The sequence below is a fragment of the Vidua chalybeata genome, chromosome 2 (assembly GCF_026979565.1).
Source record: "Vidua chalybeata isolate OUT-0048 chromosome 2, bVidCha1 merged haplotype, whole genome shotgun sequence".
Taxonomy (NCBI): domain Eukaryota; kingdom Metazoa; phylum Chordata; class Aves; order Passeriformes; family Viduidae; genus Vidua; species Vidua chalybeata.
This window is the reverse complement of record NC_071531.1, coordinates 81809795-81833559: the sequence shown is the minus strand read 5'-3', so window position 1 is coordinate 81833559 and position 23765 is coordinate 81809795. Positions and strand designations below refer to the sequence as shown.

General features: G+C 38.6%; 1 protein-coding gene across 1 annotated transcript in view; it reads right to left on the bottom strand.

The window, feature by feature from the left end:
- FAT3 (FAT atypical cadherin 3) overlaps positions 1 to 23765 on the bottom strand; it is a 334025-nt gene that overhangs the window by 100512 nt on the left and 209748 nt on the right. Inside the window, exons 5-7 of the mRNA XM_053935206.1 lie at positions 10053 to 10367; positions 7933 to 8143; positions 7418 to 7486 (exon numbers count right to left, since the gene is read on the bottom strand). Of these exons, the coding sequence (XP_053791181.1) occupies positions 7418 to 7486; positions 7933 to 8143; positions 10053 to 10367 (595 nt within the window). The remainder of the gene's footprint in view (positions 1 to 7417; positions 7487 to 7932; positions 8144 to 10052; positions 10368 to 23765) is intronic.

Sequence of the window (23765 nt, the reverse complement as noted above, 5' to 3'; positions counted from 1 at the left end):
AACTAGCATTATTCTCAAAAGCAGTCATGCATTTAGTGAGAGAAGAATGTTTTGGCATTTGAAGAAGCTGAAGATTAGGAGGTAACAGCAAAATCACAGACCCTGAATTCCTTAATGGGAAGCAACCTTCATTTCTACCTCTTGCACAGGCTATTGCAAAGAAAGGGCAAGGCAGAAGAAGCACTGCTCTGTCCATTTTTGCCTTGAAAGACATTCAGGGATGGGTAGAAGAAAATGCAAGGAAAATAATAATGCAGGTGACCTCTGCAGAGGAAAGGCAGTATTGGTGAACTTCTGGCCACTGAAATGATCCAAATGTAGTAATTTCAGATGTGCCATCAGATTTACACATGTTGAATAGATGTATGTACATACATACAGTTCTAAACCTAATAGATTAAGTTGTGGTTTTCCAGGAAAACATTGCCACTGGATCTCTTGTTATTTCTGGCTGATAGAAACATTGCTTATTCCTTACCCTCATTCTGCAAGCTGTCCTTGATATTTAAGCAATAGCAAGGTGTTTGGACATTGATTCTATTTCAGTGCTCTCTCTCTTTTTTTTAAGTTAGTCTGGAAGAAAAAGTTTCTCTCTCCCAATTAATGTTTTAAATTGATTTACTTGAGAAAAATTTCACCATGAAAACCTCCTTTGAAGAAAAGAGCTCAAGATTCATGCAAGGAAATCTCAGCTGAAATGAAACTAGCCTTGGGACAGTAGGCACTTCACAAAGAGAATGTTTCATACTGATAACCATGAAAACAAAGTGCAAGTCTGTACTTTGAGATGCTTAATAACCATCTTAATGAGCAATCAAAAATTATATGCTATCAACTGGCACACACTTCCAAAAAAAACTGCCTTTAAAACTTCCAAGAAGTAACATGGAAGGATTAGCAGTAAATGTTTTAAATGACCTTCTGCTGCCTCAGAGCTGGGTTTTCAGGGCACCATGTAGTCTGTTGCAAATAGACCAACTTCTTCAAGCCATTTCCATTAAGTAAAGTATACTCTTCCCCTAAAAGAAGAACTGAATCCATCATGTGAATTTTTTATACATTATTCACATCTTCCAAAATGGTCTAGTGACAAACCAATTAATCTTGGTTGCCAGCCACCCCAGCCTGTAACTAACCAGGCAATGCAGTTCATTTCACATTGAATTGTTTTCTATTAAACAAGGCAGAAATTGCATCAAACACTGAGGCAGAGATGGATCAGAGAACATCCTGCTGTGAGATTTGTGATTATAATCTATTTTAGAGGGAAACTCTGAATTATTCATGATTCAGTCTTCCACATTTTAACAGACCATGGTCAGATGAAGAACCAGATGGATGAACATCTGGGAATACTGCCTGAGATATTGGGTCCTGCCTCTCATCTGCAGTACTAGAGGCAGCCTGCAAATGGTTTGTGCTGCTCCTTGGCCTCCATATACACTCAAAACAGGTCCTCATATGATAAATGCTTCTGAAGCTGCACTAAACACTGAAGAATTAATGAATTACATAAAAATGCTATAAAGGTGAAACATTAAGAGTCTTACAGATGTGTTAAGTCCATGCAAAGCCTACTATGAAGTTAAGTCTATGCAAGGTCTACTAGAAGCATTCACCACAATCATCTTTGAAAGACGTGTGTGGGTTGTGCAAATAGAGAAGCATCATTCTTGTGTTTTTACAAGAATGTAAAATGTAAAATGTCCATCTGCACAAAAAGAAGTCTGCTCTTTAAAACTCTTGCAGCTTGGAACTTCACATGAAACCACTTCCATCTGAGGGGGCCCATGTTGACGTTGGAGGGCTGCGGCCCTAGGAGGTGACAGATGAGATGGTGTTGTCTTCTGGGGTGCTGGAGGCTGTTTTCAAAAGCGTGATGCTTTGTCTGCACCAACCTTTTGGAAGTGAGCTTGTCTGCAATGCCATAAGCTCCCACAGTATCAGTTTTAACAATTTTACTATTGTCCATTTAATAGTTTCTTTGATCACAATCTTCAGATGAAAGAGGGCTAAGGATGATGGCATTTTATTCAGCTGCTCAGTTTCATTAATGTGAATTTTCATTATTTATTCCACTTTCCAGCATCTGGCACATGCTTTTCTTTTTACTGTCTACTAAACTCTGCTTTCAGATACAAGATATGTAGAAGCTGTCTTTGCTAATGTGCTTGCAATTGCATTAGGAAAGAAATATTTCAAATTAAGATAATACATTGCGAGTTCCTCAGGCACTTTGGGAAAATCAGTGACAAAGAAAGCAAGATGATTGCACTGACAATTTGGTTAGACAGGTTGTCCTGAGAAAGCATTTTAATACTGAATAGCCCCATAGAGACGTGGATTAGCTGTTGTCTACGAGATCATTTCAGACTAAAATGTAATGATGATACATCTTCAATACAGTTTAAAGACTTCCTTTAAAATAACCTGATTACAATTTGAATAAGATTTTATGAAAAGTCCACATATACTTTAAATGCTGTCTTTGGATGAGAAGACTTATCATGTTGGAATGATAAAATTTAATCCTGAAAGTACTTTTTCTCTCTGATTGATTGTTAAGTTTCCCAAAGTCACCTGGAAGATAGTTATGTCCACACTTCGGACACCTAAAGTTAAGTGAGATGATTTCTACCCTTACTTTTTTGAGACTGATCTTAATGCTTTTGCATAAGCCCTGGAAACATTAAATTTTTAGAACTACAATTTTTTTTATGTCATCTAAAAGCCTGTTATAGTTTATATATAATTTTCCAATTTCAGCTGCTTTCAGTACAGCTGTAGAAACAGCCCCTGGTACAAAAGATCTTATTAGCTGGCCTTCACTACAACTCTCTAGAACAATCTTTATTTTCAGTTTAACAGATGGTATAGCACAGTTAAGAAAGAGATCTCAGGAAATTGAACTGAGACACCTCTGAGCCAACAGACTCTAAGTTGTGTACTTGGTATAGAGTTTGTTACATTTTCTGTCTGAATCCAGACTTCTACCTTTGTTCTTAGCTTATTTTTTGGCTTCATAGTCACTATGAATGATTTTTCTTCTGACAAAAGTCCTGTATACTTTGGAAAGAATTGATTTTCCTTCTTATAGAAAAGATACCTAAAAAACCCCAAACCACTGAACCTCACAAGGCTAACAAGAGAGGTGCAATGGAAAGGCCAAGGAAAACTTGAACTATCAAAGGGGATTTCTGGGGGTTGGTGAAGAGTTTGCCTAAGGCAAGACACAATCCAGATCTTGCATCCCACAGGATGTGGGCTCTGCATCTCTGTCCCTTTCTAATTTCAGTGTTGGGGTTTTTAATTTTCAAGCATACTCTTCTTATACTGCATTTTGCTGCAAGCAGTTTATTTTTTTGGTAAGGTTTTTCCTAAATGTGGTTCCTTTTTGGTATGATGCGGAGCCTCCCCATGTTCCTATCAGTTGCTGATACACACTTCAAGATGGATCATGCTGTTGGGAAAAATCATTTTCTCCTCTGAAAAGGAAACATGTCAGCAAATCTGGAGGATTTGTAGGCAAATGAGTCCCATATAAGGATCGTTTTCCATATTTTCCAGTGGGATGATCAAAAAGGCTGGGATTGAATACCACCTCAGAATATCTGAAGACTGCAGAGAATCAGACTTGTTCAGTCTTAGATGCAAAGATGGATCACACTGAGCTCAGGACATCCCCAGTTCAAACACTGCTAAAACCTGGCAGGGGTCTTCCTTCACTGGCAGGTAGCAAACAGCACACAATGTTCCACGTTCAAATTTAAGACAGCCAGGATATATGGATATCCTCACACAAGTCTCACTTGGCCCACCATGCCATGATGGACATATGGAGAAGAGAAATACGGGAAATTATCTGATTTAAAGAACAGTCCTCTAAACCACATTTTCTCAGTGCAGAGAAGATTCTTACTTGTCTGTCCCAAAAAAAGCTGACAGCAGGGAACAGTGATGATAAACTGGGCCAACTGCTACAATTGTCACATTGCTCAGGGAAGAGAATCAGAGCAAAATGCAGGAAACTAATTCACCCTGAAACTCAAGAGGTGAGGCTAAAGTGCCTTTAGAATTTTCAGAAAAAGAAGCAAAGCCAAAATTTTCATTTCTTTTGTTTTCAAAGAAGATGAAATAAACTTACTACCTCAAAAAACAAAAATTCAACTACACATTTTTTAATCATAATAAATATTAGTAAAATGACAAGCAAACATTTATTCTTTTATGTACTATATCATGCTAAGAAGAAAGTAATGCAGACTCTGAATTTTAGATAAAACTACTGTAAAGAGATTCAAAGCCTTGAGTTTGCTGCTAAGAAGCTGAAAGCAAGGGCATAAAAAGCAAGAAAGAAATCAGGAAGGTATTTTAGATAGTTCTCAGAGAAGATTATTCAAAGAAGGCTAGGGAGCTACATGTTTTTGACTTTAATGAAAACTTGCAGCACTATGAATTAAATGGACAATTAACTAAAATTAATAGATATTAAAATTATTGGCATTTAAGCACGCTTGGTAAAAAGTGCTGATGTGGTTTCAAGGCTTGGCTGCTGTTATAAAGGCACAGGCTGGGTGAGGAAGCAAAGATAGAGGGAGGACTGTTGGGGGAACCAGAGAGATGTTGTGCAACATGCCACTTAAGCAAAAACTAGCACCATGCAGCTTAGCTCCAGTGTTAAAGTAGTCATCCCACCATTCCCATCAGTAACAAAGGAAAAAACAGAAAGGGCTCAATTTACCTGGTACAAATAAAGGTCTCTAACTTATCTGGGAGTTCCCATTGAAAATTAGTTTCTTATTAATGATTAAATAAATTGTAAACTGGTACAACTTATGCTTATGTCTTTCATACTGTGGGATGTGCATGAATTGAGAATGGTATTGAATGCAGTCTGAAAACAGAAACCAGGTATGACATCTCAACTGTTCCCAATTAAAGAAACAAACAATCATCCAAGTATCCTGTTCCTCTCTAGTCCATCAACGGAAGATGACCTTCCTGGCTCTCTGGCATCTTCCTCTCTTGGAGCTGATTAACTCAAGAACTTAAACAGCTACCTAAAGTATATATAATTAAGGTGCAAAGTTAGGCAGACAGGATACTTTAGAGCCAAACTTTATCTGCTCTCCCTCTCTTTTTTTTTTTTTGGCTGGGAGAGAGTGGATGTTATGCATTAGAAAAGAGATTGTCTGAAATTCCAATGCCCATTTAGTTTGAAAAGGTCATAAAGATAAAGGTCAAGCTGCAAACTCTATATTAAACCATGTCTCTACATAAGCCTTCAGGGGTTTTGTTGACATTACTGTGAACTATGCACAAAGGTACAGAACCATGAAATACCAGATGGAGCAGGATCAGGTCTGGTTTTACAGCAGCACAGAAAGCATCTCTTGCATCAGCAGTCACACACAGCTTTCTATATATGACAATTAACTTCTAGAAATACCCCATGTCGTTCATTGGGCTTTCCAGCACTGGACCTCAATGCTGATGACATCAAGGAACAATGAAAAAAAGTGGGCTTTGACACCAGCTAAAGGCAGAAATGGTTATCTAAATACACAATGTTCTGTCTGTAAAACTCTCACGAGGGGTTTTATCTTTGCTCCTTGCATACTGAGTGTCTGGAACAGCAAGGTCTTCTGCATGCCCAGGATTGCTGGCTATTCCTGTTGCAGAAATTGGTGCTGTTGGGACTGCTATTATTTGTAACAGCAGCAGTATTTAATGAAAACATTCATATGGTAACAGAATCAAACTGGAAGGTCAGGGTCACCAATTTCTCATTAAATCTGGGAAAGATCTGTCTCAGTGACCTCTGCAGTGATGCAGCATCTTGCAACTTCAGAAGCTACAGCCTGTAGGGAAACCATCAGAATTGTTTAAATAGGGAAACTCTTTTAAACCATTTGAACTAGTTTAGGCATAAAGGCCACATTAAATGACAGGCTAAAATTTCCTAATGTTCTCCCTATCATCTCTGTTTGGTAGGGAAAAAATAAAATACCATTATAAGGTGTTGTCTGATTGAAAGTGACTCTAATAATGGAAAAGAATGTAGCAGAAGAGCAGGGCGTTTCCCTCAGGGTAGCATTTTAATGAGAATTGGTCAAGCTGCCATGGAAAGGACCAAAAGAAGTCCAGCAAAAGGTTCAAATAGGAAAAAAACTGTCAATAACATCAAAAAAGATGGATTTGTCCTGGAAGGGTCAGTGAGGAAGGGAATGGAAGTGTAAACACTAGCTAATAAACTGCACGTAGCATACTGAAGCAACCAAGGAAATAGCAGGAAAACTGTAGGAAACATATGCTGTCCTCCCCCAGGGACTAGCAGGAACTCCAGAACATGGTAGTAGTTTTGGGTTTAATTTTAATATGATTGGCACATCAGAAACTGTACTACAAATTCAGAGAGGAAATGGTGCTGCTTCTGTCTTTCATCTGCACAAATTGGCAATAAAAGATGGATGAAAACGACTCTGACAGACCCTTTCTCCTGTGGTCCCTGTCCTTCCTGTTGGCTAAACCCATCTGCAAATAACTATGTTGAGATGGGAGCCAGGCTCAATCCCTGTAAATAAAGACTGCTGATGCACACTTTCTGCTAAGTCCATAGCAAAGGCTTTTTGTTTCTCTAATCTTTCATATAACATTTGCTTTATAACCCTTCATTTAAATAACTACACTTTGTGCAGATGAACTGTTTTATATCCAAAGGCATGCAAACACTACATACAAGCATCTGCAAATATCAAGAAGCACAATAATTTTCCAGGGAAAATTCTTACTTTTGAGATGTTAAATGAGTTATTTTACATGACATTAACTGAATCAGCAGCAGAAGTGGGAAAGAAATGCTTAGGAACATTGACTCCCATTTCTTTACTTCAACCAAGTGAGACCCTTTGCTCCCTGTCATTTTGGCAGCTAATGGCATTTCCCTGCAATTTTAAGACTTCTGTGGCTTCTTCTCCTTTTTACTAAGGATGCTTCTCCCTCCCTCTTTTTATAAGCAATTTTATGTAAGGCAATTTTGTGGTTGAAATCTCACATCAAAACACATTTCTCTGTTTCAGCTTGCATTCAAGACAAACTTTTGGTGTCTCCATTTGTAACCCATATGTTGAGGCATCCCATTCTGTTTCACAGTTAAATGGATGGTACTGGACTGTGAAAAGTTTGAATTAATTATTTGTGATAAACTGTGGAAAATCCGTGAATAAAATGATAATAATTGGACACAAATACAGTAAAAGCTGTCATAGAAAGGAATGCAGCACATCCATGTGTCGCATTGCATCCTGTCACAGGCACTTATGAAAGATGTAATATAAATTGTCTCAAAAAAACTTGCAAAAAATAAAAGGCAGCCTGGATAGTTGTATTTTAGCAAATGTGTTTGCACTAAGGGTACCTTCTGTTGAACAGTTCTGCCCACAAGCTGTCTGTAGAATATAGAACATCTCTCGAGCATGCTTGCCACCTTGAAGCAGGGCAGTCGGAAGCAGAAAAAAAAGAACAGAATGCAGAAAAAAAGGTGAAGAAAGAGAGAAATGAGGGACAGCAAGTCTAAGTACCATAAATACATTTAGAAATGAGATTAGCAAAGTGTGACAATAGAATTTAAATGACAGACAACATTAAGATTGCAGTAAATAACATAGTACAAAAAAAACCAATTCAGCCATACAGCGCTTTTTTTAAGCTTAGCTAAGGAGTCATAACAAAAGCAGGAATATTATTATTATTACTACTGTTATCACTATATTAAAATAGCATTTTCATTTCATCATTACGAAAATGGATCTAACTGGGATGGGGGAGAGAGGTGGGGAGACAGTTCACGGTTAGTTTTCTTGCTCCCAAAACCGCACAGCCGTATGCTTTGCTTCTGGGGCGTCCTCCTGGCACCACTGGCTCCCAACTTACCAACGATATCGAACCAGAGGGGGATGTTAGAGGGCTGCACAGAGACCACCCCGACAATCTCGGTCACTTTATCACTCTCCATGACGGTGAAGTTGTAAAAGGGTTCGTCGAAAGTCAGGGGCACGGGCGAGGGCGCAGGCTTTTTTATCCATTCTATATGGAGACGTGCAGTGGAAGATTTTTGGGGCCGGCCATTGTCCACTGCTTTTATCTGAGAGGCACAAAGAAAAGAGGGCTCAGGCTGAGCATCCCAGCTTAGCAGTTCAGACCTAATTCTACTGCAGTGCAATGACTGCTTGGAAAATGGCCTTTGTAAACTTATATGTAAAATCCCAAGGAAGACAAACACTTAATTTCTCAGTTCTCTTTTTTTTTTTTTTTTTTTTTTTTTTTTGCTTAATGCTTTGACTTTTCACTGAAAAAGGTTATTTTAAACTGAAATGCTTTGTTTAAGAAATGCTGGTGTGAGGCTTCCTGCAGATGCAATTCAAACAATTCCCCACAAAGATCCTCCTCTCCAGAACCAGCTTCCCTCTCTGATTTCATCTTGCACCCAGCTCCCTCTTGCAGCAAAGCTGGAAGCTTTGTAATGACCCTGTGTAAGACCATGCATTTGCAAAACGTGCTCACTCAGAGCATGTTTGACTCTTTCAGGTGGTATCTGTGTTGCACATAAGTATTCCTTATATTGCCTTCCTCAGGATCTTTAATTTAATTAAATAAGTTTCAGGTCATTTCCCTCATTCTCCATAAAAAAAAAAAAAATCAAAATTTTGTCATGTTCTCTTTTCTTTCTCCTCTCTGTCAAGTTCATTAAGAATTGCTTTGCTTGGTGCTATTTCTTTTTATTATAAAGTCTTCTAGAAAGATGGATAGGCTTGATCTTTGTGTGACATGCTTTATGGATTTAGCATAGCAAAGACAAGACAAGCAACAACAAACACTGGGCTGAAGAAAAGGCTGAATGCAGGTTACAAAATGGGTGCTTTGGTCGATAACATCAATGTTGACAAAATGTTAACCCTTTTTTTTTTTAAAAGTGATGTTTCTGGCTATATAGGTCCACTGGTATAAATATGCCATTAGATTACCTTTTAAAAATGGGAAATACTTTTTTTTCTGAGATTATCATGCCCTACTTCTTCCTCTGGAAATGTGTTAAGTGCGTTTGATACTAACACTCGTCACTCTGCTCCATTCCAGGCAGGCAGACCCTTTGTGAAAAGATACTGAGAGTGTGACGAGCAGTTTCTAGTTAGAAAATCTTCAGTTGTTGCAATAGAAGAAAGCTCAGATCTCAGACATGACTTTGAGGTTGCCAGAGGGAAAAGTACTCACTCACTTAAAGGCTCCTCTACTCTGATTCCTAGGTATTTCTCAATGTTTTGTTATTTATTAATTTTCCAACATTATGAAGGCAACCCACTTCTGTAAGATACATCACTTCCAGATGTCAGACCATGGACCTCTGACATTTTTATTTCAGCTCCTTAACTACAACTTGTTGGCTTATTCCTGCACATGAAGAGTGGACATTTCAGTCTTGTATGGTTTTATATCAACTCAACCATATTTTATTCCCCCTTTCTTTCACTTTCACTGCATGGCTAGAGTTCTGAAAGAAGAATTTTGACTGAGCTTTTTGTAACTGAAATTGCTTCCACAACACAGAGTCGTACAACACAGTACTCCTCTTCTCTTAGATGCAGCCACCTAACTGGGAAAGTAGGTGCCCACTGTAAGGGCAAAGAATTGTGTCCACACCAAAAGTACCCTTTTGTTGCTGTACCTGCCCAGGCCAACATGATACAACTTTGGGAGCAGACAAGTACTTGGTCTTTATTTCTGCATATTCAAGGGAATGGCTTATGCTAACAATTTGCAGGCTGACTTAACACTCCGAGAATACTTCATGACCTGCAATAGCATGAATGATCTCTCACACTCAATTTTTTGGCAGTAGTTGTATATGAATACTAAATTTCTTAATTTAGGTCTTACATTGGGGGCATAAACACAGTTATATATTCCTCTTTATACAGGAGGGTCTATTTCTTAAAAAAAAAAGAAAAAATAAGTCAGTCAAATCATGGCTGGTATGTCGATGAAAGAGTGCTTACCGTTAAGATGTCATAACTCCCTGCTGTGAATTGCTTTCTGGAAGAAACCATCCCTGTTTTGGGATCAATGAAAAACTTCCCATCATCGTTCCCATCCACAATGCTGTACGAGATTTCTGCATTAGGGCCTTCATCTTTGTCAAAAGCAAAAGCTCTGTAGATTGGCTCCCCTCTTTTCTTACGGTCCCTCTCAGGAAGCTTGATCTGATAGACTTTCTCTGGAAACTGCGGTTTGTTGTCATTCTCATCCAGAATCTGCACCACCACCCAAACAGAGGATTGCTTGGGAGATGTGCCCCCATCTGAGACAGTTACCTGAAAAACAGCAGTGCAAGTTATTCCCAACAGCTACAGTGGGACTTCAGAAATTGGAGAAAAACATAAAACATAAGGAAACACCTTGCCTTCCCCAAAGCTAACCAACAGTTTACAACATTTTCTGTGTACACAATACATAATTACTATAAATATGCTCATTGCTTAACCCAATTCGTCCACAATGGCAAATCCAGGAATCCAGAAGATTTTTTACTTCTGAGATGAACGTGGAATAGGAACCTGCAGACTAGGAAGCTATTTCTCAAAACATAAAATCCTTTTATCTCAAATTCTGCAAGTTTATCTCGGAAGAGAGAACTGGAATTAACCCATTAATCAGGGATCCCTGCATTTTTTGCATACATATTTCAAAGCTTCTTCTGTCATGGAAAGAATTTGAAAGATATATTTCTTCTTAAATCCTAAAAAAACCCTGTCATTTTTTCCCCATTAATTATTTGGAAATTCTTAAACAACAAAAGGATTTCTGTCAGCTCTTTTCATTCATTACCCAAGATGTGACAGCTCATTAATTCCAAACTTGCTTTATAAGATTATAAGGAGCACAGAGAGGCAGGTAACAAAAAATTTCTGCTGCATTGTGTAGAGAGTGAGTGCACTGTGCTGCCAGAAACATGTAAGAAATAAAATCTTTGAGATGAAAGTTAATTAGTAATTTAGCTGCAACTTAAACAGAATTACTAATAATTTTCAATCTGAAACACTATGAAAATGAAATTATTCAAGATCAACAAGCTCTCAAGAGATTTAATAATATGCCTTCAAAATGAAATCAATATGTTTCAAACTTCTCCCTCAATATTTCGATTGCATTTTTAATGAGAAAGAAATAAGGCAGAGAGTTATTTTTGTTTGCATGAAAGAAGTTCAAATTTCATTTTCGGCTACATATGGTAACATGCCAAATCCCACAGCAGCAATTTCTGATGATAGTGAGCCAAGATATTACATATCCTTCCCTGCTCATACTGATCACTGCACATCGATTGGTTTGATGGTAACTTCTAAATATTTTATTTTTCCTTAAAAGTTTTTGTGTTCCCTTGCAAATCCTATAGTCCTGATGTCCAGTTGTTAGGCAAAGCAAAATTTTCTGGGAATAATACCCCTTAGCATTTTCCCATCCTTTTGTAAAGTCTAAACTTAGGGTAACCCCAGTTTAACACTGAGGTCAGCAGAAAAATCGTGTTTTCTATGAGGAAGGTAAACGACATTATCCCTTTCCTGTATTTAACTATGTGTTTAAAAACTGATGCAGTGGAAGGGAGCAGACTGACAGCCTCAGGGACTGAAACAGCTCATTTATAGAAAGTGTGGAGCATGGCAACATACAGTGGCAATGTAAATTCCCCCAAACAGCCCAGAACCCACTTGGAGAGCCGAACCCATCCTCCCAACAACACATACCAGTCTCAGGCCTCTTTCTCCCAAGATTAGAGTAGAGTTTCCTAAGTGCTGAGTAGGTTTGGCAATTAGCAGTTGCTGGGATCACTACTCCTGTGATGGGGACAGCTGCTTGCAGAGTGCTGGATGGGGATCAGAGCCATCCTGCAAAGCCACCAACGTGACATCTGCCGGTTACCAGCACAGGGGTGTGGGAAGAAGACCCACATCATTGTCAGTGTGCTGAGCCATCCATTTCCCATTGCCAACACTTTCCAAAACAGCATTTTTAGTGCTGAAAGGCTGTACGTACAGCTGTGAATCTGCCTTTCCACATGGTGAGAGCCATGCCACCAGGGACCTCAACCTCTCCACTTCAATGATGATCCCCTCTATTTCTGTTCTACTCTGCTGCAACTGGCCAAGTTCTAGGTCAGACCACAAGTTAACAAAGGAAAACATTTTTTTGGATTTCTCCACAGATAAAGTAACTATTGATGACAAACAGTACAGGCTGTATAGCATAGAAACAATCAGAGACACACTAATCCAAACTAAAAAAAAGTCAACAAAATGTTTTTTTTTAGGGACTAATGTTCTTGCATTAAAAAATACTAGCGAGATTCTGGAAACTCTTGTTCTCTGAACAAATAAAACTTTTTTTTTTTTTTTTTTTTTAAAGATGTTTTCTTCAATCTGCTAGCAGTAATCAAAAAAGACGTGTGAGTGAAATAAAGGGTTTACAACCAACTATGACAATAAAATCTGTGAAAACCACAGTGGTATAAACTATCAAACAACTATGATGAAAAAACCCTACCTAAGTAAAAAAAAACTGCTCAAGAAGTGAAGCATCCTTCTGTCTTACCAGTACATTCTCACAGTTTGTCAGGTTTCTGCTGAAATCCTGACTAGCATGGTGTTGTGGCATCAAATATTTGCATGCATTTGTTTATTTAGTAAGCCCAAACTTGGGGGGAATCTATTCAATTACAGAAATGTTGCACTGAAAACATTTGCTGACAGCTAACAGGAATGAGTAATGGCAATAACACAAAATGACAGCTAATTAATAAAAATTAACGAAGAATGCCTGAAGTTAGTAAATTCTACTTGGGCTAAAACTTTACACGCCTGGAGAGGAAAATGTTAGGTACCAGCTAAGCCTTTTTGTCTGGGAGACACTCAAAACTTTTCAAAATTACAGGATGCAGCTCCACTCAAAAAGCTCTGAGTGCCAGACACAGGAGCTGAAGTTCTCTCTTTGGAGGCATGTAAATTAATTAAGCCTCCTTCACATCAGTGATGTGATTATTTCCCCAGCTGTAAATCTGCACCCTGGCTGATCCCTTTTCTGTGCTCCATCATCCTGACCCCAGCCTGGCTATTCAGGTTCCAGTCATAAACCAGGTAAAAGAGCTGCAAAAATGTCTGCTGCCCCTACAGAAAAACCCCACCACGACAACACATTAAAACAAACCAAGAAATTGCTGCCAGTTCAGAATTGTTGCCAGACAAAAACAGGGAGAAGCACATCGCTCTGCAAATACCATTTCCATCAATATCACAACAGCACTTAGGGGCCCCTCTAACCAAGGCAATTTCAATTCAAACATTACCACAGTTCTTAGCTCAACCCTTGAACAGCTGGAAATTACAGTAAAAAAGTAACCAGGGAGGGAGGGAGGTTAGGATGCTCATAGGACAAAGCTAATTCACAGCTGGTATCTCTGGAAATGCAAAAGGCAGATGTGCAAGGCACAGGAGAGATTGCAGGAGAGAAGCTGTAATTTAGGACCAGTGAGGTTCTTTTGTTTAGAAACCTGCAGGTAGCATGGTAGGAAAAAGAACATAGAGAAGAAAGGTAATGCAGATGAATGACATCTGTCATTCATCTGTCAGTCTGAGACAGACTGTCTCAATACATGCTTGTCAAAATTTGCCATTGAAAACCCAGCAAGAGGTGACTCTCACAGTACTTGGTATGGGAAAAGGGTAAGGACAAAATCACGGCTTTCCCAACAGAGATGAGGAACGGCTGCTTGGTCAGCATGTGCTTTCCTAAACGGTGAACATCTTCTCCTGTCTGTGTGATGAGTCTGGTATCTAGATCCAACTGCTGTAGACAAGATGCTGCTTGACCATGTGCAGGTGAGATGGACCAGGACAGTGTCTGCCCCCTCTGCTGCACTGGTTAAATACTGCTGCTCATGCTGCATCAGGACAGCCTAAACAGGGGATTCAACCTCCCAAAGCTGTGATTCAGCCATGAAAGCAGCTGAATTTGGACTCCCTGAGTAATTAGACAAAGGGTTGGTCCATTCAGCAAGGGTGGAATGTCTTAAAAGGAATGTGATTACATATTTAATAGGGCCTGAATGCAACAAACAACAAAAATAATATGAACTATTAAATATTTTCATGGTGAAATCCTAACATCGCTGCTGTTTTCTCACTGCCTATAGACAGTTCCACTACAGTTTTCTCCACAAAATTAGCATCTTCTTTTAGGAATCTGTATTTACCCATTGACTTTAATGCTTATGTCTTTACTGAAATATGTCTGCCAACACACACACAGATGCTGCTTACCTGGGAATTTATTTGCTAAAGTAACAACAGTCACACCGCTCTTACAATGTCTCCTATAGCTGGATGGACCAGGACAAGGCCTCCTCAAATTCCCTCTACTTCTATCAGATATGTATTTTTGCTGATATGCTCCTTCTGCAGCATATGACAAATTCAGTGTAATAACAGTTCTCTCCAAGTAAAACAATTTCCACTTCTTCTGCAGGATCTGCTTCAGCAGGTTGGTCTATAGACGTTATCACTCCCCTAGAGGACTGAGAGATATTCATGTTTATGTTCATGTCCACAGAACAACTACAAAGGGATTTCCATAGAAGTAGATCTTCTCAGTGAAAATGAAGACTGACACTGACACTGACTGTTAACATACCACAGCTGGAATGTTAGATGTGGCAATTTCTTCTTTTTATGACTATGGAGAAGGCATGGAGGAGACATCTACTGTGGAAATATTGCCTAATAATCCAGTCTAATCCAGCCTAGCAGACCTCAGCAATGGTCACAAAAGGAAGTTTGCCTTGAGACAGTCACTCCTCCTATGACTCAGACTGTAACACTTAATTGAAGAAGGTGTAGTTCTTGAATCTTTCAGAATACAGATACAACTGTGAGGACCACCCTCCTGAATTAAGAGTACTATATTGAGTCTCATTAACAAAAGCTCATGACTTCCAAGGTAATTATTAGCTCAGCTGGAGGGAATAGCCAGCAGGGATGTTACTTCAACACGTACAAGACAATTAGCAGGTGTTTAATGTGAGTCATCAAGCCTTGAGAAGGACAGATACCTTCTTCCATATCATTCTTTGGCAGGAGGAAGTACTTAACCTACCCGATATTTAAGTAATGAGGAACTGTCACATCACTGTCATTAGCATTGCAAAAAGCTGAAGATGCCATATTTGCTTGTTTATTTTTTTAGTGTGGTAATTGCTTAATGCAAAATAAAGTGAGCTAAGATACTTGTGCTTCATCAAAAGAGAGTGCACAATGAGGTTTTCAGGTGAAAGTCTCTCCCTTCCCCCTAACAAGAAATGCTAATTTTGCTTCAGAAAACCCTAGAAAAGAGAATCTGGTTGAGCTACTGAAGGCAGAAAAATGATCAAAGGGAGCGGGAGAGTTAAGGCATACCCCTGCTGTTAGTGACTAATGGGTTTGTTTCTTCTGCCAGCGTGTAAAGGAGCTGCAATACCTATTGTAAATCTCTGGAATTCAGCCCAAGTAGGAGAAGTGAAAGATTATAAAGGAGAGCTCATCGAGGGATGAATACAACTTTAAAGTCCAATGCACTGAATTACTATCTCTGCTGACTTCAGAGAGAGACTAAACTCGTGGCTAAATTCTTACAAGGAAATATTTTTCTGAAATGCATGCTGTTACTGAACTACATGTCAGATTATTGCTACAAAGTGAAGGCAGTGTAGCTCAAAGATATACAGAATATGAGAGAAAAATAAATGTATTTTTTTTTTCTTTTTTCTTCAAAACGAATACTGAGTTAGCTGTAGCAAACTAGATACCCTTCTCTTTCTAATCCTTTATCTAGCAGCTCTGGGAAAGAAATGAGTAAGTGCTTATTTCACTTACTCTAATAGGATGTGGTGCTGTCCCAAAAGACAAATTATACTTCTTGTCCAAAGGAGTTCCAATCATATCAATATGATCCATCTTTTCTTATTTCCTTTACAACATGCTAATCTGGGAAAATCTTTGTTTGTAAAAAAAAATGAATACATTCACTCTAGCCAGGTATGAGAAATAAATAATTTAGAGTACATTTTAAATAGAGATTATTACTGACATAAACACTCTAGTTGCTTGATTAGGAATGTCAATGGCTTCCAGCCACACTTAAGCTAGAAATGGTCTGTTAAACCATTTGAGAATTAACGATGACATCAGGTAATTTCAGTGCTGTATTGCCAAAAGACAGGAAGAAAGGAAGGAAGGCAGGCTTTTTCATTTGGAGCTAAATGCTCCCTGTGGTATTTGAAAACCTAAATATTAGAAAAGCGTACTGAAGAAAGCCTTAGAGGCTTAAAATCTTAACTTTTGTCAGACTCAGTGTGCTGAGACCAGTAGATGGTAACCAAAGGACCTGGCAGAATGAAATATCAGAATGGGTGATTTAAAAGTCCAAATACACTACTACTACTTCTATTATATTTATCCTGTGCCACACTTTATTCTACAAGCTTTTTGGAAAGAGAAACAGTAAACAAGTCTCTGTAAAGAAACTAAAGACTTGTATTTCAGATTTAGTAGCATTAAAAAGAAGAATCTGCATAGCTCTTGACAGTGACCCTCTAAAAGAAAAATAGCAACTTCCCACAAGCATTGCTTTTAAAGTTCATTACAGTTTGGAGATCCTGACGACCTTTGTGCATCAGGCTTTATTTACAGTGTTCTTCAATCAATACATGCTAAGTGCAGAACCAACCATTACTCCATTAGATTCGCAGGAAAACAGAGCAGCCTGTCATGTGTTAAAGGAAACTCCTTCAGGCAACCTCAGAAAGCACCTTCGCCTTCCTTTCCCTGAGTAAAAAGAAAACTATAATCCTTAGGAATGTCAAGCTCATATAATTTGCATTTGATGAAATTTAGATTAAACTTTGTCCAGAAGTGATTCTAAGCCAGTCACTTTCTAGAAATCCAGAAGCGCCTCTTGCACCGGCGGAATTATATACAGAAAAGCTTTACCCCTACTGCCTAATTGTAGTATACAGACACATAAGATTCAGCAAAAATCCTCTGGTAAGGAAAAGCGCTGCTCAACTAGGACTTTTTCTAACCTTCCAGGTGATAACAGCACCTTGAAACTGCAGGTATCATATCCCATGTTGTGCAGTTTGCAAAGTTTGCAACAAGAAGATTGGAAAATGTAGTAAGTACATCAACCTCAGTCTCCAAACAACAATTGTAAAGGTCTTTTGAGTAGATTATGAGCTTCCTGTTTTTGCTCATGAGGCTAGAGTAATGAGTCTTGCTAAACATACAATGAAGAAAGAATTCAAAAACCGAAGAATACACTCCAAACTGTGCACTGATAATACCTGTCAAAGGGCATTTATTCACCTTCAGACTGGCACCTTACAAACAAGATAAAGTATGATATGCAATTGCTTAAACTTATTTTTTTTAGGCACATGAAATCTCTTCAGGAACAACCTATCACTAAACAGAAGTATAACTACCATCAAAGCCCCTAAAGTAGAAATAAGATAAAAGTTGCCTATTGATCTTCACAGTAAACTTTGAAGAAGGTGTTTAGCTCCTGCTGAAAGTGAAGATTACAATCTGAGAGTTTTGTGAACAGAAAATGAATAGTAAAATGTGAGAATATTTCACTTCAAGCAGATTTAAATAACATAAAGCTTGCAAATCAAGATACGAATGCAGTTTAATGTTAGCAGTATTCTCTATGTCAATTTTAATCTGATTCATACCTCAATATCCACTTCAGCCATTTGTGGATTTTGCTTTTCTTATGAAAAGAAACACCTGTGATTAAATATTGATAAGTTCCACTCTATCAGATCTACCTCTACAGATAATGCCTTTCTCCAAAAATCACTCAGGAAATACTGTAGCTCTCCATTTTTGTGCTTCAAAAGAGGTGTACATCAACTTGAAAGCTCACCACACTGCTGTTTTCAATTACTCTTCATTTTCTATCCACAAAAGTTACTTGATTCTCATCTTCACTATAAGCAAGAACCAAATACCTTCTTCAGTTTCCCTAAAATGATGAAGATTGTTATACATCGCCAAACTTCCATGTTGTCATACTAGACCAGTCCATATGTGTAATCACGTAAGAAAAACATTCTGGCTATTAATAAAGACAGAATATGTTATCCATGCTTCCAAGATATTTTCCTAGTATTAATAAATTATGTTTCAACTATCAACAGACATGCCCTGCTCAAAAAATACGTGCCGATTTATTGCCAAAATTTAATCAAGCTATAGTACTAGTCACCATGGAGTTGACTAATCAACAGCATTTACTTTAGATCCTTGCTTGGGTGTGCAGCCGTGTAGGTTTGTAGCACGGGTCCCAGATATCAAATCTGACAGGGAATTAACTCCCTGCTCTTTTAGCAGAAACTCTCAGATCCAGAGCAGGTGTGGGGCAATAGCTCTCCTTCTGTCTGGCATTAAGTCAGCAGCACTGCCTCATGCTAATGTGGTACAAGCTGCTGAAGGTCCTCTAAGAAAAGGCATAGTGTGAAAGAGCTTGCTCTGTACACCCTTAGAAATACTGTGGCAGAAGCTTCTGTTACAACAAAGCAATAACTTCAACTAAAACTTTCAGTCTTCAAAGGGAATCATCTTGTGTCCTAACCTATAATATAAAAACCCACTTCTAAACAATTTTTGTCATGCTGTGATCCACTGCCCTGAGATGTTGGATGAAACATCCTCAGGAGAGGCTCTATGATGGTCTGTTTCAAAACAATATTGCTGTTCCTGAGGAGGTAAAATGTTTATTTGGCCACTAATGAGATGAAAGATATACACTGTAGTTCCTTATATTTATTTACTTTATAGGTACACTGCATCCAAATTCTGTGCTGCTATATAAAGTAGAACCAGGGATTTTCAAAAGAAAGGCAACAGTTTGTTTTTTTTTTTTTTCTCCTCAGCAGCACTTGTGCTAACAGGGGATGACACCACCTTGTCTTTGGCCGACAAGAAGATTAAGATGCATCCAGCCCCATCTCCAGCTCCTCCTCATTATGTTCTTCCCCTGTCATCCACTTGCAGCCACCTCCACCCACCAATAAACTACTTGTGCATCTGTGCTATGAACAGGGCTACTGAAATAGGGTTTAAAATGAACCGCCAAAAGAAAACAAATCCCCCCAAAAGGCAGACAGTAGTGAGCAAGGGCAATGAAAGAGCAAAAGGAGAGGAGGCATGCCAACTCCCCAAGTCAGGCTGAGGCAAGTTTACCAAGATGTTTGGTCACTGAAGGAACATGCAATGTACAACTACAATTTTGGTGATTAATTCTGCAACCTTACTACAGATGGAAGTTCACCCCCTAAACCTCCCTCCAAAAAAAAATCTCTATCTTTGAACTCATCAATTACCAACAAGCCTTTGATCAATACCAAAGCAGGCAAAGCCAAAACGATTAATATTAATGTACAAGCCTTCGTGTCTCATCAGTAATGCTGAAAATACCCAATTTTCATCTTACACTGTTTTTCCACAGTATGCAAGAAATGAGTGCTCTCCATCCACACACATAGGTAAAAAGTTTCAAAGTCATTTTTACAGCTGACAGACTGATGAGTAGCCTCTGACATTTAAATGCAATTTATTATTTTCGCAGTAAAATTGAAGCTTCCACAGTTTTATGTTCAAAATAAAGCTTACCTGCAAAAAAACTGATAAATAAAAAATTGATTTTCTAAAAAATTGATTTTCTGGGTAGAAAATATATCAATCAGACTTTATATACAGACTTAAGCTATACAGGCTTTTCCCACTTTTTGAATATCCTTTAGAGATATTTTAAATTGCATAAAGCAAAAATGTATGGTTTAGGCCTCAGAAATTTATCTGCATTTACTGAATAGTCACTCAGGAAGATTTCAGTGACTGTTTTCATTAATAAAAAAGGGGAAAAAATAATATATGATTTTTTTTTGTGATATTCAAGTTATTTGACAGTCATTTCTTTGGTAATCAAGGAGGTGCAAAGTAAAATTTTAATCAAATTAGAAGACAGTATCATAGCAATTATTCATGCATATTTGAATAAAGTAATTTTTGGAGTCAGATGAGGATTCCATCCTAAAATATCTTACGAAATAGTATAAATATTCTCAGAAAATCAGTATGAAAAGTAATTAAAATAAGGTGAAGCAGATAAGCATGAATAAGGAGCCTTGTTCTTGGGATTCTTCCCAAGGCAGATTTTTTAATGACAATATCATCCTGTTTTTGTCAGACCAGGTTAAAGTACATCACATCAATAGTTGCTTTGATTTTAGTAATAAAAAGTTCTACTTGACTTCTTGAAGTCTACTTCACAACTTTCTGTTACAAATCAATTTTGGACAGATAACAGGCATTAATTGGGCCATATTTAATCACACTTTCATCTAACAGGCAACACAGACAAGCCTTATTATCTCAACCTCTACTTGTCTTTGATTTTATATGTCCTGTAAATATCTACTAGCTAATTTATATTGGCATGGGGTCAATTTTACAAGCTGGTTGAGAATCAATCAGCATGGGGAAAAAGAATGAAGATTCCAATTTTGAAGTAAAACTCATATTCTTGGACTGATCACATTTTTTACTTTTTCCACATTGATCTTCCAGCTTGGAAAACTCAATCTGGAAAATAGGCTCAGATGTTGTGCCCAGTACAAAGATGTGAAACTGAAGTTCAGGTAACTGTTCTGGTGAGAAAGAATGAGAGCTATCAACCCCTTCCCTGATGGGTGCAGCAGGACTCTGTGTTTCACCAGACACAGTACAAACCTTGCTCTTTCTCACAAGACAAGACTGGCACAAGCTAAGCATACCTTTAGGGACAGGTTCACTGTAACCCTCTTTTTCACTAAGTCTGTTTAGCTCTTTTCTCAGCTCTCCTGAATCTCTAGAAATCACCACAAACACCTGAGAATAGTCTCAGCCTCCCCAGCCATGCCACGGACAGCAGGGTACATATATACTGCACAACTGGAGATAAACAGAGCAAGAGTAAAGACAAATGTTACCAATCTCATGTTGTCTGAGCAGCCAAATAATTACAGACACCTTCTTGGTAGGGAAGCACTGGCCAGCTGTGAAACCCTCAGACTTGGAAATCAATGGGAATTTTCCCACTGACTTTGGTGAGCATGGGGTGGCATCCAGAGCTCAACAACCTAATTTCAGTACTTTTAATTCTCACTGAGCTTTTGCCCAGCCTGGGCATGAGTTGCATGAGTACCTGAAAGCTGTGAGCCTTCAGCTAAAGGGTAGGGAAGGTGCATCACCACTGTGTGCCTGATAACTGACTGGGGACAATCTCATTTAGCGCTCAGGCAAATGTAGGATTTTCTGTTTGCTTTAAAGAAACAGCAATTTCACATGCAATTATTTTCTTTAGCACTATTTTTTTTTTCCTGTTGGTTCAATCTGTTACACACATAGCCAGTGATCCTGTGAACAGTGATGTATACGAAAAATTTTCAGAATGTGTCAAGACCATACTGCCAACATAAATAAGTAGGTGTGTGTATGGGAACAAAGTCATTTTGGGGTAACGATATAACAGGAAAAGCTGTCCCCAGGTTTTAATATCCCAAATGTGTTGAAAAGAAAAAATCCTGTCCCAAAACCTTAATTTCCCAGCGTAACACTTGGAACGCATTAAAATGTTGAGGTTATTAATATTAATTAATTAATTAATACTATTATAATTAATTAATTGCATAGTGCCTGGAGTCTGGGAAAGGGATCTTTATGTGTTGGAATAATAATAAGATGGCATTCCACTCCTGCAGTGCAGGAGGAATTTTAAAAGATCACAACTTTTAAAATATTCTCAGCACTTTGATTCTTCTGCAGAATTAGTCTTTAACATGCATTTGGGTTTTGTAGCCACAGGATGGCATTCACTGCTGTGCAAAAGGGTCAATAAAATGTAAAATGTGAGTAGAGCTTAGGAAGCATACTTTTTATCTGCGGAAAGGAAATATTTAATCAAGAATGATTAATATAAATTTACTGCTTTCTCTTGATGACCACCATTGATTCAAAGAATGTAATACAGAAATCTTAACATGCATAGCCCTTAAGGTTCATTTTCTTACTGCATGGGCACCATGTCCCTCAATAGATAGATAGATATCTTGCCCGACTTCAGTAAGCTGTGGCACTAAAAATACAGAGCAGCAATTCCAGCCTGGGATACTAGCAACTGCATAAAACACCTCAGTTTCACTTCCATGGTTTATGGAGTCAAAGTCACTCTTTATTGGATTTATACAGGCTCATAATTTACTGTTTATTTGCCCATTAGGGCAGTGTATGGAGTAGGTGTTGACACATAGCATACCAACAGGAGGACAGTTGAACCAAATGGATGGCCAAGGTGACCGATAATTGGACTGCAAGTGTCAAAGAGTGGGGTTGAAAAGACAGGTATATCAACCCACACATACTTTTCCCAGTTGTGATATGAAAGTTAAGAGCAGGGACAATCAGCTACTAGTAGTTACAATTTACAGAACTGGGTTTGAAGTCAGCGGGAAGCAGCACCCAATTAACGGCAGCAGAGGCGACTGGTGAAACGACTGGATTTAGAGCGATGAGCAGGAATGTCAGATAGAGAGACAACCAAGTAATGCTATTAACCTTTGTGAGATTGCCTCCCTGATAATGTGGTCTGGAGGACAATAAAACACTGCATGAGACAATATGCCCAATTTAGTAGTGCAGGACTGATATATGGGAGAAGGTGGCTAATTTCCCTGGATTCATTTTATAGGCCTCCAATTAGCCCTCACTAGGTGAAGGGAGCAAAAGGAGGAAGCAGAAAGAAGGAATGTCTAATGAGTTGCTTTGTTGGGTTTTAGCAGAAAATATTGAAAAAGTAAAGTTTCAGGAGCTGCTTTGCTTTTGAGACTGTGTCAGGATGTGTTAAAGGGGCAGGGTACTCTGTTGGAAATAGTCGTGAGAAAGCTTCTGATTTATGGGAGGTCTTGAACAACACAAGTATGTCCTGTCAGGACCAGTGCAGGAGGTGTGATCCCTTGGCACAGCAAATGAGATATGCCAGCCCCAGGCACTAATCCCCATGGTCAATGTTGGGTCACTACTGCAGATGTTCGCTCACGATGTGGAGGCCTGGTTGACACTACCTAGAGACGCTGCCACTGCTCCCTCTGAGAAATCCCATACAAAATGTAAACGAACTGGTTCTCCAAAAGTGCATCCAGTTTTAGAAATGGTGTATTAGGAGCAGATCTAATCCACAGATTACTAATATCACAAAACACGTAAAACTGATTTACAGGCTTAGTGAGGCCGTTTGTCCATCAAGTAAAGTTCAAGTGCAGTTCCTGTTTTGGTATGTAAGTCTGCTGAATGCACTCTCAATAACCTCTAGAAAATAGAGCACAAATGTGTAATTTATTCAGCTACTACCTTTTAGGCATTCAAGGGCTAGTGGAGCTTATTGCACTCCAGAGAAAGCAGGGGTGTGTCTCAAGTTCGGAAGTCATGAGGTAGGTCTCAGCTATAGCTTGGAGAAGAGGGAAGGGACACCAAATTAGCTCTGCAAGAACTGAATGAGCTGAAAAACAGCCCACAGCTCTGAGTTGGGTAATGTGCTTTGTCAGGAAGCTGGATAAATGACTGCCTCATGCTGAGCACTGTGCT